General features: G+C 48.8%; 1 protein-coding gene across 1 annotated transcript in view; it reads left to right on the forward strand.

Moving 5' to 3' along the window:
• The window catches only part of MYBBP1A (MYB binding protein 1a), a 44,806-nt gene extending 27,658 nt beyond the window's left edge, over positions 1-17,148 (forward strand). The window contains exons 24-27 of the mRNA XM_088529952.1: positions 5,439-5,552; positions 15,246-15,347; positions 15,882-16,006; positions 16,561-17,148. Of these exons, the coding sequence (XP_088386078.1) occupies positions 5,439-5,552; positions 15,246-15,347; positions 15,882-16,006; positions 16,561-17,029 (810 nt within the window). The 3' untranslated portion in view covers positions 17,030-17,148. The remainder of the gene's footprint in view (positions 1-5,438; positions 5,553-15,245; positions 15,348-15,881; positions 16,007-16,560) is intronic.
• Positions 17,149-17,712: the final 564 nt, after the last annotated feature.

Below are 17,712 nucleotides of genomic sequence, written 5' to 3' on the forward strand. Positions count from 1 at the left end.
TCTGCATTATCACTAGGAAGAAGAAACAAGTACAATCTACTTGAATGCAAGTGGTTGCAAGACAGAATGGCTTATTCAGGAGCCCTGAGAACTGCAGGAGCTCGATGAGCTAGGAGGCTTGGTGGGAGTATACTGAACAAATTGCCATACCCCTCAAAGGTTGTAAAATGTGATTTAGGTTTCGCCTAAATGCTTTACATCTCGTAATTAGCCAGCCTTGCAAATTTTTTCTCATGCATTTGCTGCAGGAATTTAATGTAAGCTGTTAAGTAGCGTTGGTTCAGATGCCTTTTTGGCAAGGAGGATCAGCTCTCGGGCGGGTAGATCCCAGTTTTGGGCCTGGCTGTGCTGAGTGCTCCTCATGCATTGAGGGCAGCTGCTCTGGCAAATGTTTCCTAGCAGCCTCTGCAGTCACCTTGTTCCTCCTCAAGCCTTCAAGTAAGGGTTTTGTGTGCTGTATACTTGTCTCTTGCTGCTAGCTCAGTGCCGATACTGAATAAGGATTTTGCAGGATGGTCCTTTTCTCCCTCCCCTTCTTTGCACTCCCCAGGGGATTTGCAGTTTGCTCCGGTCGGGTCAGCGGGCTGTGTGAAACTCAGGCTTGAAAGCTTGTCCCGAGCAGAAGCCCTGTTAAACACAGCAGTTCCCAGCAAAATCGGCTGTCTTGTCCCCGGGAGGGCTCGGCGGGGCAGCTCCATCTCTTGCAGTCCTGATTATAACGTGCCAAGGTACATTAGGGAAGGGCTGCATATATGTAGAGCACGTAGGAGATTGCTGCTCTCTCTGCATTGCATGGTGCAAATCTGCTCCACTGTCGTCAGCTCTTTTTCCTTTTCCTCTGATAATTTGTCCTTTTGAGTAAGCTCTGGAGCTCCCAGGCTGTTCCCAGCTTGGGATCTGCCCACAAAACAGTCAGCAAGGAAACCCATAACGTGCAGGCGCGGCAACGGGACAATGCAAGAGGGTAGAGAAATGAAAAGCAAACCCGAAACCCCAGGCTGCTCTGTTGGGGCCTTTCTTTCCATCCCACACCCAGTGCAAGTGTAAAAATAGAGTATTGGGAATATGGGAGTAGAAACGGGGGCGGTTTGGTGCTCACCCCGTGGCTTTGTGTGCCCTTCCATTGCTCTCCGTGGCTGCTTCGATGGTAATTGGAAGGGACTTTCACCCTAGGGCTCCGCTGGCTTGTGCAGTGCTAACAAATGGCAGGTTATGCTCCTATAATCAAGACACTTGTTAGCGGGAGCTCGTGCCCTGTTTTGTTTTGTTTTACCATGCCACAAATTGCAGCTCACTGGGAAACCTGACTGTTTCTTAAGCTCAAGAGAAAGCGCGTTTAGTGTTTTCCACGTTCTTGGAACATGTTCCCTCACTCCCGCTCTGCAGGTGCCATTTCCACGAGTGCAGCAGGTGATCCCTGTGACTGCAGGCTCCAGGGGACGGTGCAGAGCCAGTGGGACCGGGGTGGGATGGCAGCACAAGCCTGTGTTCAGACTAGGAGCTTTTGCAGTCAGGAGTGTGCATGAAAATGCTGCTGTTTCTGTGAGCCGGGAGGTTTAGGAGGTAGATCTAGAGCGTTACCTGGGGTTTGCACAAGACAGATGTGATGTAGTAAGAGGTGTATTTTGGAAGCCCCCGTGTTCAAATGGACTTGGTAGGAGAGTTTTAGAAGTGTCCTTAGTTTTCGCCATGTCCCAGTGGCTGCAGAGCAACCTCAGTGCTGGAGATCATGTCCTGAGGGCTGTTGTTCCAGCATGCAGGTCTGCTGTATGTGCTTGCCTGCTGCCCTAGCTGGTGCACCAGCAAGGAGACATCTCTGCTCTGAAATACCACTAGTTCTGTGGTGTGATAGCGCTTGCATATTTTTGTCCCCTGGGCTTTAAAGAGCAGTGAAATGATCAGCATGGAGGATGCTGCTGATGCCTCAGTAGTAAAAAATAGAGGCATGCTTCGTGTTGGTAAAACTGTGTGCAATGCAAAAAAAAGACAGGAATAAGGCAGGCAAAATCCACCTGGGAGTCTTTGGTAGGTTTATAGACTCCCCACTTCCACTGTTCTGGTGTGTGAGCTCTGACATAGCTCAAGTGCTCTCCTCGTCCCAAGCTGCTTTGAGATCGTCGGGCCAAAGGGCTGGGTGACAATCCTGATGTTGTGTCTGCGGTGCCGCGGTGGGGTCGCGTCCTCAGGTTCTTGCTCCTCTGATGGTGACGCTGGGTGACTGCTGATGGTGGCCCCGATGGGAGTGCATTAGTGTGGCATCCTTTTTCCCCATCTCTCTTGCAGCTTGCCTTGCAAAACACTCAGGACTCAAAAGCATTTCTCGGCATCAGAAAGAAGCACCTCCTAGCAGCAGCATGCTTTTCTTTGAAAAACAGCCCCGAATTTAGGTCGTGCCTGCAGCTCTGGAACACTGCAAGCACAAATCCCAGCATCACTGCAAAGGCTTGTTTGGTTTTGGCTTCCTCGCCCACGGTGGCTGCGATCGAAGGCCACGTCGGTGTGTTTGCCGGCAGCCGCGCGGGGACTCGGGAGCCGCCGCTCCGACCCCTCCGCTACCAGTGTGAGATGTTTGCTTCCAATAAAAGAAAACAGCAGCCGAAGGGGCAGGGGTTAATCCATTGCTTGCCTTTTTAAATAGTCAGGCTGTACGTCTTGCCCTTTATGGAGACGGGTGGAGATGGGATGTGTAACCCCGCTCGCTAAGCTGCTCCATCCCCAGGTGAGCCCAGCTGGGAATTACTGGCACCTCTCAGCCCGGTTGCTATGTCGGAAAGAAATCCTGACCATTTATACTGAGTGGCATTTGGTGCAATCGTTGTAGGTGAGAAAGGAAGGAACAAAGCCAGCAGGAAAACGCAGGTTACGTGTGGGAGTATATGTGTGGAACTCCTTGTTTGGGCAAACTCCGCTTTTATTTGTTGCTGTACTATTTTATAGCCTTTTTTTTTAGCTGAAATCAAGGAGAAGGGCTTGAAGGATACCTGCCTCTCCTAGGGCTGCCAGGAGCTCAGCAAGCTCCATTTGGTGCTGAGCAAATGCAGAGAATCTGCTATGGGGTCCCTGGGAACAGCGGGGTCCTGGCAGCCCCCAAAGTCAAGAGCTGATGAGGGTCTGTGCACTGAAGAACAATGTTTTAATTTTGATTTAGTTCCTGTCGCCGATCTTTCTGACTGATTCACTTCAGTTCTTCTCCCCATGGTTTAATTTTCTCCATTTGCCAAAGGAGGTAACTATACAGTTTGCTCTGGAAAAATAGACTGCATGAGAGCTATGTGTTAATTATTAGCTCCAGTAACAGAAGAGTCACCGACTGTGTGATAAATACGATAACCTTGCACTGCAGCACACCATGGGTACTGGGCACTGAGGAAATGGAAATTATTAGTGTCACGTTTGTTGTCTGGCTGAGCGCATTTGATTCCACTGAACAAACAAATCTTTTATTTTATTTTGCACTTTCAAGTGAGAGAAGGGATTCACACTTGGTGCTAAATTCTCATTAAGTAAAAAAGCAATCAGGAAACACAGTAGCACTTTGATTACAGCAATAGCAATGTTTTAATTACATGAAACAAAACTTATTTTCTCTTTGCTTGGATCTAACATGAGCTGGAGGCCTGAAAGCCATATGAGTGTGACAAAATTGCTAAAAAGTGATAGCAATGGCCAGGATCCTCAGGCACGGGGGATTTAGACTTCCCAATTTATTACACACAGAGGGATTTTCTATTATCATTTAAATCATGTTCATGCTTGATGCTTACTGTGGCCTAAGCCCATTTCAGGGTCTCTTCTGCCAGTCCAGCATTTGAGCCTCAGGTGTCCAGAGCCCCTTGTTTGTTTGGATGGCTTTGATTTCTTTTCATCTGCTCTTTTTCCACAGATTTGCAGTGCTCACTGGTGTGATTTCTGTGCAAACCATGGTCACTCTTGCCTCCAGCGCTCCGTGAGCGTCTTGAGCAAAGCTGGTGTCCCGAGATACCTCCAGGGTTGCTTAAAAGGACCCTTTGCTCCCCTCCGCAGCATGAATGTCTGTTGTAATTGCTAAAGAAGAGATGGTACCTTGAGGCTTATGACCCTTCCTGAGCCTTTCCGTATGAATTATGGCCTTTCATTTACTCCGGAGGTCACACACTCTTTGGAATTGCAGAGGAGTGACTTTGCACTACGTCTGGCTCGTGCGTGCGGCCATGCCGTAACTTCTGCAGCAGAAGTGCTCTTGGTGATCGAAGGCTTGTTCTGTAGGTGTAGTTCTCTTCCTGGGCTCTACTGCAATGCATGATGCTGTGCTGTAGTGTAAACTGGAAGTGAGCTTATACAGGCCCATGTTTCAGTCAAAAAAGGCTGTATTTGGTGCCTGTGGGACACCTGGGCTATGCGAAATCCCTGACCCTCAGTCACAGAAACCCGAAGTAGGGGTTGGATGGGAAACGCAGCCCCCCGGGTTTTGGATGTGCTGTACCTGACTGCCTGTAGCTTGGGAAGGTCTTGCTGCTCTTGGAAATGCAGGGATTCTTCACTTGCCTCCTCTTTGAATTCTTCAATAAATAGTTTCAAGCCTCCTAATTATAGGTTTTCTAGGTTGCTTTGCCTGGACCCTGGGGGTGTGTGGAGCCCAGGCTGGGTATTACCATGCTGATTTTTTTTTCCTTGAGGTCTCTTAGACTTTCAGATACTGAAGATACTCACTGGTATCTTCACTGAAGAGTCTGACAAACTCTGCTCGGTTGCTTTTTCTAGGGTAGGTTCAGTTGCAGTGCATGGTTAGATGCTTTCTGAGAGAGGTTAATTCCTGATATAATTCCCAATGATTTTTGGTATTTATAGCTGTATTCAATTTAGGCCTATGTGATGGCAGCTGGAGGCAGCAATTTGTCTTTATAGGTGGGTAGAATTTGCTTGTTGACTCTGTGCTGTTAAGAAAATGTCCCCTTCAAATCTGTTAAACTGTATGTGCTTATTACTGTATTCTCTACAGTGATTCTCTACATGATTTTCTATAACTTGCTTTTGTGCATTGCAGCATTTTCCTTGTCCCTAAGAAAGCCTTAACAAGGGAGATCTGGGAGAGAAGGACATGTGAGGAGATTGCAGATTACTGCTGGCTTTCCAGTGGCTCCTCTTTTCATTGCTCTGCTAACGTATAAATTTAATGAAGGAGTTTGACTCCAGGGCAAGGCTGAGTGCTGCTCTGAGCAGCAGTTTTCATCCAGGTTCCATCTGAAATGAAGCATTTTGTTTATTTGTGCCAACTGCATCGTCAGGGCACAGTAAGAAGCAGCTGAAGACTTTTGTTGACTGGAGGTGATGCACTCAAACCAGCTACTACCACACATTTCAGATACTAACAGCTGAATCTGGAGGCAGGACGATGCCTTTCCTCCTCTTTGGCCCTTTTAAACGTGTGTCCTCATCTCTTCTCCACCTTTCTCTCCCAGGCCCTGGCATGTTTGCTGCTCCAGAAGGTTTTGCCGCTTCGCGAGCTGAAGCTCTCCATGCCGGAGGAGGAGTGGGAGGCCCTGATCAGCGAGAGCGTCCGCCAAGTGACGAAGGTAACGGGCTGGACGGGTGGCACCTGACAGAGGCAGCTGCTTAACTGGTGCGAGTGGGGTTGTGCCTGCCTGCCCCAGGTCTCCCTCCAGGATTTCGGGTGTATTTATACAGCGTGTCAGAGGTGTGCTTGATACAGCTCCACAGTGATGCGTATGGACCCAAGAGACAGAGCCTGAGATTTAGGGAAGGTACTTGCACAGGTCTGATTTAGGTGGTTTCTAAAACAAGTTTTGAACTGGAAGCTATCATGAATACCGCTTTAATTTCATAAAGTATTACAGAAATTCTGTATTTGGATAAACTCCTGGGCCAACAAGAGCTGAGGTCTGGATCCCTAGAGTTCAGCATCCTGGGGCATTGCGGGCTTTCTGAACCAGGCTCTTGCTGATATTGTTTAGCAAGGAAACCTTAAAATACATTGGGAAATATTTTGTACAGGGGAAAAAAAATTATGCAAAGATTGCAGGGCTTCTGATGCAGTTGTAAGTACAAATTGTACCCAAAGACAGCTTGTGGGTGCAGCTATTTTGTAGGAGCTGTGGACAGGAGTCTGATGGAGCAAATGTCATCCAATTATACTTGTGTGGATTGACATGGGGGGAACCAAACACTCAAACTAATGTTATGATGTGGTGACACATCATAGCTTCAAACTTGATGACATGGGAGTTTCCAGTCTTGGTTTTTCTACGTAACTGTAGTATTACCCTTTCTAAATGTAGCTTTCCTTCTTATTTTTTTTTAAATGCCAGTTACATGGTAATTTAGGCCATTCTATAATTTAGTATATTGGAACAGACCGATTAGCTCTGTTTTCCTTTGTTTAGTAGGAACAAAATCTAGGCAAACTTAATTCAAGGAATTCAGAGGTAGTGTTTATAATTCCTGAGGAAGCAGGTAATCCTGGGTTTCATTAAATAGGTTTTATTTCATGATTGCATCAGAAGCCCAATAGGTGGAGTCAGGTATGATTTCATTTTCCAGCTACATAAAGGCTACCACTCCTCCCAAGCCTGTCATCTCCGGGTTCTGTCCAGAAGCTGGATACCTGTAGGAGCTGGTGTGATTCACGGGGAAACCACAGACATTTGCAACTCCTTTATATTGCCCTTGTCAGGGAAAGTTTAGCATCTTGCAACTCATCCAACATTTTAATGAGCTTTGCCCGCGAAGCTTCCACTGTGCTTCTCATTTCTGTGGTCATCTGTGTTACAAGAAAAATTCCTGGGAAATACTGGCGGTTTATTCAGGTGTTCAAGGTACCCTGCCAGCAGCAGGCCCTTGAATACTATTAATGGGCAATGGCCTTTGGGTGCCACTTCTCCTTTTTGGTTGCTCAGAAAAAGCCCTGATACAGTGTTTTTAGGGTGCTCTGTAAGTGGATATATCGATTTGCAGAATTTTGTACCCTCTTTTGACCTAGAGAAGTCTGAAAAAAACCTGGAAAGTCCAAGTCCTTCCCAGCTGTCCTTTCCAACCAGAGGTTTGCCATTGCAAGCAGGAGGCTAGGTGAGAGGGTGGGATGCTCTCTCCTGATACCTCTTTTCTCATCTTGTCTCAGCGATTGATTTCCCTACCTGCAGATCTCTTGGTGAGCAGGGAGCCTGGGATGGTTTTAGGCCATGATATGTGCTGGATTTGGGAAAGAAGTAATCTGAGAAAAGTGCAGTCTTGGATATCACTGAATTATTGCTGTAAAACTAAGAGGCAGATGAGAGAGCATCAGTGAGTAGGAGCTATAAATGAAGAGACAGCTCCCTCAAATAGCAGCTCCGGCTGCTGCGGGCAATGGCTCTTGTGCTTGTGTAAGCCAGCTTGACCTTATTTGTTCCCGAGATGTTTAAGCTTGCTTATAAAATATATATCACAGTCATGAGGGATTCGTGCTTGCCATCTCCTTTGGTCAGGGTAAGCAGGAATCCTGGCAGGTGCTTTGGAGTGGGTTTGTTCTTGGAAGAGCCCTGCTGCTCTTGGTGCTTTGGGCTTGTTCTTCTGGGTCACTGGGACAGAAAACCCCATCCATGGGCCCTGGGGTTACTCTGTGTCTGTTATTACTACGCAGCAGGCAAAGGTGAGACAGTGATAGCTCTAGCATTATTTTGACCTCCCAAAGTAACCAAAATAGGTTACTTTTCATAGACGCAAGAGCATCTGGCAGAAACTCCCTCCTCTTGTGCTTTGTTCTTTTATCGGTAGGTCTCAGTGAGCTTCACAAAGGAAATTCCAACCAGTGGCTTGTAGATGTCATGAAGAAAGTATTTTGCAGAAACCGAGGAGCTATTGTGTTTGGTTTGCTACAGTTGCTCTCCCTGTTTTTACAGGTGACACACCTGGCTGGGAGCTGAAGCAAAAATCAAACTTGGGTCTCCTGATGCGGGCCCAGACACCCTCTTTCTGCTAGGACAGTCTGTTTCCCAACTCGGCTTCCGAACAGCCCAGCGTGTTGGATAGTGATCTCCATCCCCATGTTATCTCTGGAGGATGCTGGTTACTCTGGGTTCAAATGGACTGCTTGGAACTTGCAATGAGGCTAGTGCCAGAACCTGGGAGATACAAATTCCCTGTCTCACCAAGTCCGTCCCCAAATTTTGGCTATTTAGGGTTGTTCCAGGGCTCCAACACAACATTTCTGTGTCCTTAGCAAGCTCCTCTGACTTTGGTCTTTCCAGCTCAGCAGAGATAAGTGGTCTTTATTCTTTCCTGGTTCTCTTTGTGGGCATGTTTTGGGTTTTCTCCACCTTGTTAGGTATGCTTCTGTTTACTGTCTGGTATCTTATATTACTGCTGTCGTGGCTTTTGCATGATCCCGAAGGCATGCCAGATTTTTCGCAACTCATTGACAGATTTGGGGCAGGAAGCTCCAATCTGAATACATATTTTCACTACCTTTCCCAGGCACTTGCTTGCCCTCTGGACCAACACACCTGTGTAGCTCCTCTGCCTTATGCTGAAACTTGCAGTTATGATCTGAGAGTCAGAGAGAAGTGAAAAGGATTTTGAGGAATATTCCAGAAAAAGTGTATTTTCACAACTGAGCAATTTCAAAACAAAGCAGACCTCAGAACAAAGTGCCGGTAAAACTGCTTTCCATGGTGTGTAAAGGGCAGTTTCCGGAGGGTTTCCTTTGTCTGACTTATGCAGTAAGTACATAATAGGAAGGGCCCAACTTCTTTTTTTTTGTTTTCCTTCCCCTTTTTGTCGGTGTTGTATCCTGCACGAGGGAGGGGGAGAGCAGTGCTTGAGTTGACTGCTTTGAAACCAAAATGAGATCGACAAATCCTGGAATGTAAAAGTGCTCGCAACAAAATCTCATCTTTGAGCAAGCGAGTGCAAGACCGAAGTGCTTCCAGTCACCAGTACTGGAGATGCTCAGATAAATACGCACCTAATCCTAACGAGACGTATGTGATACCTCACATGACTGGGACTAGGTGGGATCACATTTTTGAGTAGAAAGGTATCAATGTAGACTGACATCGGAAGACCTAATGTCCTATGATTTGTATAAAGGGTGATGTAGGTTACCCAAGACCTCTTTTTCAGGACTTACACAGTCCAAAAGCTACAATACGCTCCCTAAAGGTTTATTGTGTGGTGTTTGAGAGTCTTGTTGAGGTTGTGGTGATCAGCAAGAGGTTGAGATTAACTAGGTGGAGCCACTGAGCATATGGGATGAGTAATATCGTGTAGCCTTCCAGTATAGGCATGCCCTCCTTTTCTGAAGGACATCACATTTGACTATCAGTGTATTAATTTGTATGGAGATAAATTATTAACAGTGACTTCATCAAATCTGTTAAAAAAAAAAAAGCCACTTTTTTTTTTCTTGACAATTGCCTGATCTGTTAGCTGTCCATTCTTATAAATTCTTAATTCATTGCCCTTTCTCAGCCTCTTAGGTTGTAAAATGAGGCCAGTAGTTATTTAGCTGATATCTTTGACTTGCTTTCAGAATACTGGATGTCTCTGTGGAGAATTAATTCCCGTCTGTTCCCTCATCTGTCCTCTATGGTTTTACCCTGCTGCATTTTTTATGGTCTATGGAAAAAAAAAAGATCAGATCTCAGATCTTTAAACTTGGGAAAGCATTGACATTTTCTGTGAGAATGGCTTCTCAATTTTTGGACTCCTCCCTCTAATAACAGCCAAAATAAACATTGCAAAAAATGCCCTTATTTTTACCCTTCGGCATATGGGTCTGCTTAGTCCCTTGCCCTCCTTCTCTCCATCGTGGCTGGGGACAAAGCAGGAGTTTAGTGGTTTCCTTCCCAGTTGAGTATTTTGATGACCCATTTCTGCTGGTTCAGGGTTTTTGCAGACTAAGATGCAAGACAGTGATGCCTCATCCAGCGTCTCTTGCCTCATCCCCATGGCAAGGTGTGTGCTCGAGGCAGAACCTCTTTTTCACCCCCTGCTTCAGAATGGACGTGGGCTGCTGGTGAAGGGTCCTGTCTCTGCGCTTTCTGCAGAGACACAAGGAAATAAGATTTGGACTTTCAGTCTGTAGAAAATTCAGTGAAGGAGAATAGAGCAGGGAAGGATTTTCAGTGGTTTTATTCCTTTTCTGAGCTCTTGGGAGCAACTGCTGTTTGGACGGATGGTGTGAGAACCTGTCCCTGCAGAAACGAGCCTGCACACACGGAGTTGGTAGGTGGACCTCCCTTGGTGGTTAAATGGAGACTGGTAGGAAATAGATACTCTTCCCTCCTCTCCCTTTGTCTTCCATTATTCGGCCCTAGATTCAAGCCGGGCTTCTTCTGTGGTATAGCGAATATTGTCTTGAAAGGAATTAGTTGGAGGTGGCTTGTTGGGCTTTGAAGAAGCTTGGAGTTGGCTCCTGGCTGTGTCGCAGCCCGCGTGACTCATGCATGTTACCTCTGTAAAGCAATTACAGGCGAAGAGAAGGTGCCTACGTGGGGTAATAACAGGAGCCATAAGCATCCAGAATCCGAAAATACCTCATTTGGTCTTTGCTTGGTGATTGTCTCTAAACAAGAGCCAAAGGCTGTGCCCTTTCCAAACCTCTCAACCTGCCTGGGTGTTGACATGGGAACTCCTGAACTTTGGCATCTGGGGAGGGGAGGTGCTGCTAGAGCCCCAAAACTGCTCACGGGGACCCTGCTGAGGGCCAGTGCCCTGTAGGGAGTGAGGCCCAACTGTGGCCAAGGCCGGCTGGCTCCTGGCGCGCAGCACGGAGTGTGTGAGGCTGGTCGCCATCTTGAGGGAGGATCTCAGCGCACGTTCAGGCGGGCAGGCATCTCGCTGAGCTGCTGGAGTCCAGAGATTGCTGCAGCCTCGGGCCTGTGCCAGGGCCAGGGCCTGCGGCGGGGGGGGTCCAGAAGCAGTGGAATGGGATGGAGCCGGGAATCCGCACGGTTCTCCATCTGCATCGCATTTGCTGTGTGGGAGGAGATAGCGCCGCGTGCGCAGAGAAGGTGGGCTGGCCGGAGCGCTCCGCTCCAGAGCAGTGGCGGAGCCGGCTGGCCGATCCCCCGGTAGCCAAGGTGTCAGCTTTGCCTCTAGACATACATGTCCCACCTTCTGCTCTGTGGAGATTCCTGTAAGGTCTTGGACTCAGACCTGTGAATCTGAGGCAAGGCGTTGTGTGGTTAACAGCCCGTTTTAGCTATGGTTACCTAACTGTCCTCCTTGTCTGACGCTGTTGACGGAGCAGCTCATGGTCTCTAACAGGTATTCCATGTGGACACTGTGAAGATGAAGGAATGCTTATGAATGCAACAAGAGATGGAGGAGAGGGTTTGGCTGCAGTAGTTGGGTGACATGTATATTTGAGCCAAGAATTCAAAATGTAAGAAGAAGTATTGAATGGTAAGATGCTGGGGGTGTGCTGGTCTTCAAGTAGAAATCCCAGAAGCTGAAGACTTCCAAGCTCCAGGAGCTCTAGGCCCCAGAAACAGCCAGAGGCCTTTGGAGGCAACGCGTGTCCCACCAGGCCAGAACCATCTCGGGCAGCCGAACACGCACGGGCTGAGGCAGGAAGCGTGGAGCTGTTGGCCTGAGATAAGATGGGAGCTGCCGCTGTGAAAACTGCCACTCTATTTTCTTTTCCTTTTGGAAAAGGACCTGCCCGGATCCGCGGGCAGCTCAGCCGTACAGGAATGCGCTCGCAGGTATCACCTGGCTGCGATTCAGCATCAAGTGGGACGGGCCGGTCCTGAGGCAGCTGAGCAGCAGCTGCCAAATATGGCATAAAAATAATATAATCGACACACGGTGCAAGTGAGGCTGTGGAATGTACTCCATGTGCTGACTGCTTTTAGTGGGAAGCGATTGGGTTATTTGACTCCTAGCTCCTCACTCCTGTGTTTAATGGGCAGGGGAAAGAAGGGCTTGATACCTTTGCAAACAGCACAGGGCAGAACACCACAGAGCAGCGGTTAGACAAGTTCTTCTGGGTTTTCACTTAACTTTCCACCCCTGGCTGGTAGCATGGCTGGAAGGAAAACCACTGCTGGGTGCCTCAGTTTGCTATGCAAAATGGGGGTGCTTGCCCACCTTGTGCAAGTCTTTGACAATTTAATCAGTGTTTGAGGCTCGCTTAGGATGCTGCAGATCACTGAAATACTATTTTTCTTTCTTAGGCGTGTTTGTCATGTGTTTCAGCTCACCATCTGTTGCATAATCGCTTCTGCTTTATTTTTGTCACCGTATACTTTATGTTCTCCGAAGGAAATTGCAGTAGGTCTGTGAAATGATTGACCTGCACAATTAGGGTGGCAAAGCTGATGGTGTCTCTCAGAGAGCTGTACTACAGCGCAGAGTGAAGCCGTCAGCTTTGCAGACCCGCACCATGCAAGGAATAGCTTATGCTGCAAGAATTTAGGGCAAATACTTGGGAAAGGTGCTCATGAGGTTTGGACCCAGGTCCTGTTGAAGAGCCTTGGGATTTCATTCCTAAAGGCAGCTGAAAAGCAGCTTTCTGAACGTAGCCAGGGCACAGCATGTTTGTGTCGACGTCGTGGGCTGACAGGTACTCTGCAAATGCTCCCCTGGGTGAGCAGGAATTGGACTCAAGCTGTTGAGGAGCTTTGAGCATCTCAGCTATACCACAGATGTCGAGTCACAGGAGTTTTGGGGCTCTTTGGAGCAAATTTCTGATATGCTGTTTATAGTGAAAGGGAAAAATCATATATTGAGAGACAGAAGGTAAAACTTCATTTGGATCGAGCTTCCTTAGAGCAGAGCCATACAGCTTCTGATCCAGCGAAGTGGTGTATCCTGTAGCAATTAACTACTTGCTGCTGCTTTGCTGCTTTTCCCTGCATCCCCACCCACTTCCTTGTTCCTTCCTGGTCTCTGAGAGTCATTTACAATGATGCATTTTGCTGCAGGGTTATTTGTTTGCACAGCATCCCCATTCTGCTGGATTGCCTCTGGCTATCAGTGCTTATGCTGATGTTTCCAGGCTCCTGCAAAACACCTCCTTCAATTTAGATGTTTCATTTTCCTGCACTGATGAAGTTGCTGGACCGCTGGTGTCTGCAGACTCGCAAGCTGCCGTTCTTGTTGGGCTGTTTTGCATGAATTAACTCTGGCCACCAAAGCAGATGCACATTCCAGGTTCCCAAATGCCAGAGAGCAGGTTGTGGACCATGGGGAAGAGGCACAAGTGTTAACTGCTGCTGAAAGCAGCCCCTCAAGGGCTGCTCAGAGCTATGGGGCTTTCCTACTGACTTTAGCACGGTTTGCTGGAAAACACCAGGGTGATTTGAGGCATGGATGTGTCAGCAGGAAAATACATCCTCAGCCTTGGGCCTTTTAAATGGATGCCTCCTATATGGGGAGAAGAGAATGCGATTTATTTTTAACACCTTTTTAGTTCCAAAATACGTGTATATTAAAAAGATCAAATGATAGTTGTCTTCCCTGTGGCTCTTGCCCTGCATCCTCCACTTTCTGTCCTCGAGAGCTGCCAGTCTGCTCCGACTGCCGCTGCGAACCTGCACGCAGCGTCGCAGGCTGGCGATCAGCATGTAGATAGCAGCTCTGAAAGCTCCCTGAAATACAAATAACGTCTGTCAGCCTGTTGTGTGGTTTTTTCTTTAACATTGCAAAGAAAAATTTTATGCAAATCAGCCTGGTTTTCATAATTGATTTGCTGATTATTATTATTATTATTTACTGTGGTAAAGTGTAATAAATGGAGTGTGCATGGCCCACAGGAGGATGTACCCTGCATGTGCGTATTTTTAATTCCCCATCTGAATGTTTGTTTCTCCTTTTACCTTGGAGACTTTAGAGCTACTGAATCGTGTGACCTTGTTGGGTAATGACAGCTCTGGAGCAGGGCTGTGGCGCTTCCGTCTATGGAGAGGGAGTAATTAGCAAGTTATTGATAGTCAGATGAAGTTGCAACATGAATTGCAGCCAGCAGATCATGGTGACTTTCTAATACAGGACTTGTTTGATCTATTATGTCAAAAAAAAAAAAAAAAAGAATACTCACAGGGTGTGGAATCCTGTACAGGTAGTGAATACTTCTATGTGGAAGCTGCGACTCCTGTGGTTACATTATCAGGTCTTTCCACTTTTTCTTGCTGGCCATCATGTTCTGTTGTGTGAGTTGGAGCTCACTTTGGGGGATATTTCTTTGCTGTCCTCTGGGAGGACGCCTGCTTTATGCCAATATAGACCAGAAATAGCTTGCTGAGAGCCCTTGAAGTTGCCCCTAGTCTGACCCGAGTGAACTCTGCAGTTGGTCCCATGCGGGGGATTGCACCTCCTGCAGCCTTTGGCTCCCGGCCGCTGCGCTTCGTCTTGGTGGAGTGACTTGTTGACAGTGCCCGTGGCACCGAGGCTGCGGGGACGTTGCCCATCGCGGGGCCGGCGAGTTCGAGGAGGCGGAGCAGCTTCCCGTAGTGAAACTGGCCTCGCTGGGACGCGTGGAGGCACCAGCGGCCGGGTCATGCTGGGCTGGGAGCTCCGTTTCCCGCTGGGCACGTGGCCGTTTACGTGCGAAACGTAATAGGGAAGGAAAGTCCGGCGCAAGCAGGACTGCAGGAACCAGCAGCAAAGCGACCTGGGCCACATCTTTGATCCTGCTGCCTTTCGGGGCTATTTTCTGCCCTTCTGCACTAGCAAATAACCCTGACTTCTGCCTGAGCTCCCTCTGGAGTGATTTGCCTCTAAGCCAGCCCTTTCAGTGTCTCAGAAACCCTGCAGCATAAAGAGAAAGGATGAAATTTTCCTCCCCCAGTCCTTTGCAGTGAATTTAAGCTTGAACGACAAGCGCTCTTCTAGTGCATCCCACTGGGATTCCCAAGCGTTAATGGGTTTCTGCGTTAGTGCTTTGGGTGCAAATCCCAGCTTCATACAAGGCGGCTGTTTAGTGTCTCCTGGCCTTTCTGTGGTAGGGATATTGCCTTTCGTCTTCTCTGCAGGAGGCAGCACTGTGTTCCCAGATGAGCTTTGGCTTAGAAACTAGGGATAGCAGCAGGGCTGTGCGTTGCTCTTGCTTTGTCCAGTTGATTTTTAATTAACTTCAGCAACAACACTTCTCCCACCTGCTCTCCTAAACATTTCCAGAGTTTGCTGGATTTTGGTTATTGGTCACAGTTATTTGGTGACACATTAATCCTGCTAATGGCTCATTTTCCGCTTATCCTTGAGCAGAGGGATTCGCTTCTCCATTTAACATATGCTCTTCCTCCACCTCCCTCTGTGACTTGCAGAGCTTGAAAGGGACCGACCAGTTTCGGGTGAAGGCTGCAAAGGAGAAAGTTGCCAAGAACTTGGAGCTCTTGAACTTCCTCCTCAAAACCGTGACCCAGCAGGTGAGTGAAGCCCCGTTTCCTACCGAGGAGCTGAGCCTGTTTCTTTGTGAAGACCTAATGGCAAAGTGGATGGAGGAGAGAGATTATTTTCATGGCTTGTGTAGGAACTGAGTAACCTTCTGGCCGCTTTAGTGGGACTGCTGTAAGCAGCAGTCAGAGGCAGCATGTCTGCGCCCTCTAGAAACCAGGCTGAAAGTTGATCTTTCAGATGGACACGTAGTCCTGTGTCTCCTCCCTCCCATTAGCTGGGAAGGAGAAAGGACCAAAGCACCTCTGATGCCAGTGCAGTTCTGGCTGTCTGAGCTCTCATGCTAGAGGCGCAGTTTGCAAGCAGCTGTAATTGGTGGCGTGCTGGGACTCACTGATTTTTTCCCCCAGATTAAATGTTGCTCAGGGTGGTAGCATGGAGGAACTGGGCAGGTCTGGGTGTTCCTGGCATCGCTCGATCCTGAGGCCGGCCTGTGCCTTGATGCCGTGAGTGCCCGCTCTGCTGTTCCTCTCAGCACTGATGGTGTTTTTACTTGCTTCTCGCAGAAGCTGCGTGTGGAGTTGGTGGAGGTGGACAAAGTGCTGGTAGCTCTGCCCCAGCAAGAAGGTTTTGGGACGTCCGCTCGTCTCGACTCTCTCTACTGGAACGTTATGCGCTGGTTGAATTACACGTATGTACCCATGGCATTCTGCCCCTTGCCTTGCCTGGAGGGCCAGTGCTTGTTCTACTCATCTTCGTTGATGTGGGGAAGGAGCACAGGCTGAACTTATTTTGGGTCCTTACATGATGAGGGTTCATCCTTGCAAGGAAGGATTGTAAGATCTGGCTGCTCCCTGGCCTGGAGAGAAGGGCTCATCGCTCGAGTGTGGAGCCCCTTCTGCCAGGGCTCTGAGGGGTGCTTGGTGCCACCAAAGGCGCAGAGGGATTTCTGGCGCGTGATGCGCCTCGGCTTGTAACGCATCGCTCTGAGCTGCTACTACAAACGTGAGGCTGGAGAAGGCAGTGAATGCAGCCGTACCCCATCTGGGGAAGCGGGGCTCTTTCTCAGGTTGTTCCTGCTTGAATCCTGGTCCAGCCCCACGTGTGGGGCGAGGACCGGGGCTGAAGGTAGCGCCCGTCCTTGTGGGGTGCCTGCACCTCCTGCTTGTGCCTGCCTGTAGCACAGACAGACTGTTCTCCATCCATAACCAGAGCTGCCCTTGGCTTTCGGTGTTCTTTCTGCAGGAAGCCCAAGAAAGAGAAGACGGCGGTTGCCAATAAGGTGGCGCAGGGAGTGGAGCCCCTCAAGCGGAAGAGGAAAGGCTTCCTGCCAGAGAGCAAGAAACGCAAGAACCGCAAGAAGCGCGTCCAGGAGAACGGGGTAACACCCGGGGCTGGTGGAGATGGAGCCGCAGCCGGCCCAGAGGAAGAGTCTGGGGGAACAGACACCCTTGAGGAGAAGAATAGCAGGAAACACAAGAAACACAAATTGGCTGGCAGTGGGGAAGAAGCCGTTAATGGAGGAGATGCTGTGGCTGACAAGAAAAAGAGGAAGAAGAGGAACAGAAAAAGGAAGGTGGATGCAGGGAATGAAGCTGAGCAAGTTCCAGCTGCAAAGAAAGCCAAAGGGAATGTCAGCCAGGAGACCCAACAGAAACAGGGCAAAGCCAAGATGAAAAGGAAAGTGAAAAAGGCTCCAGTGCTGCAGGAGTAAACTCCGTGGACTCACCCAGGCCTGGCATGGCCAGTGTGGCTTGGAGGACTGTTTTAATACTTACATAACTATATTTTTTACATCCTCCTTGAATTTTAATAAACTTTCCATGACACTGAGCTCTAAAGCTGCAGGACTGTCTTTTGTCTGTGGTTCAGCTAAGTGCAGGGAGAGTTGAAGGTCGGAGCCCCTGCAGGCTCTGGCAGGTGCTCACTCTGTGCTTGGGGGCTCCTATTTTTGCTTTTCCTAGGGCAGAACTTGGGGCTCTGCCGGCCTCGATGGCCCTTGGATTCCCTGGGGAGCAGTGCTGGGCGTTTGGGCACTGCTGACCTGGGGAGTCAGGCCCTGGGACCGGCTCAGAAGTGACCCCTGCGAGGATATCTCCCTCCTGCCCCGACCCAGCAACGCTCCCCTTTGCCAGATGGGGAGTTGCCGACCCCCTCAAATGGATGGGGGTTAGTCGAGTCTGCATGTGCTCAGAATGGGCTTAAATAGGTCGAATTCAGGCTACTGAGGCATCACCATTAACGCCCATGAAACAAATGAGCTGCTCAGGGGTTTGTTTGTCTGCCTGGCTCTGCGAGGCCCCTGCTAAGAGCCGCTAGCAGCCCATGAAGTGACTGCTTGGAAATGCATCACTCACCTCTCCAGGAGCTTCCAAGTGCCAGAGCGCCATCGGCGAG

The sequence above is a fragment of the Tinamus guttatus genome, unplaced genomic scaffold (genome assembly GCF_059628265.1).
Source record: "Tinamus guttatus ecotype Peru unplaced genomic scaffold, ASM5962826v1 Tinamus_guttatus_pri_ptg000356l, whole genome shotgun sequence".
Taxonomy (NCBI): Eukaryota; Metazoa; Chordata; class Aves; order Tinamiformes; family Tinamidae; genus Tinamus; species Tinamus guttatus.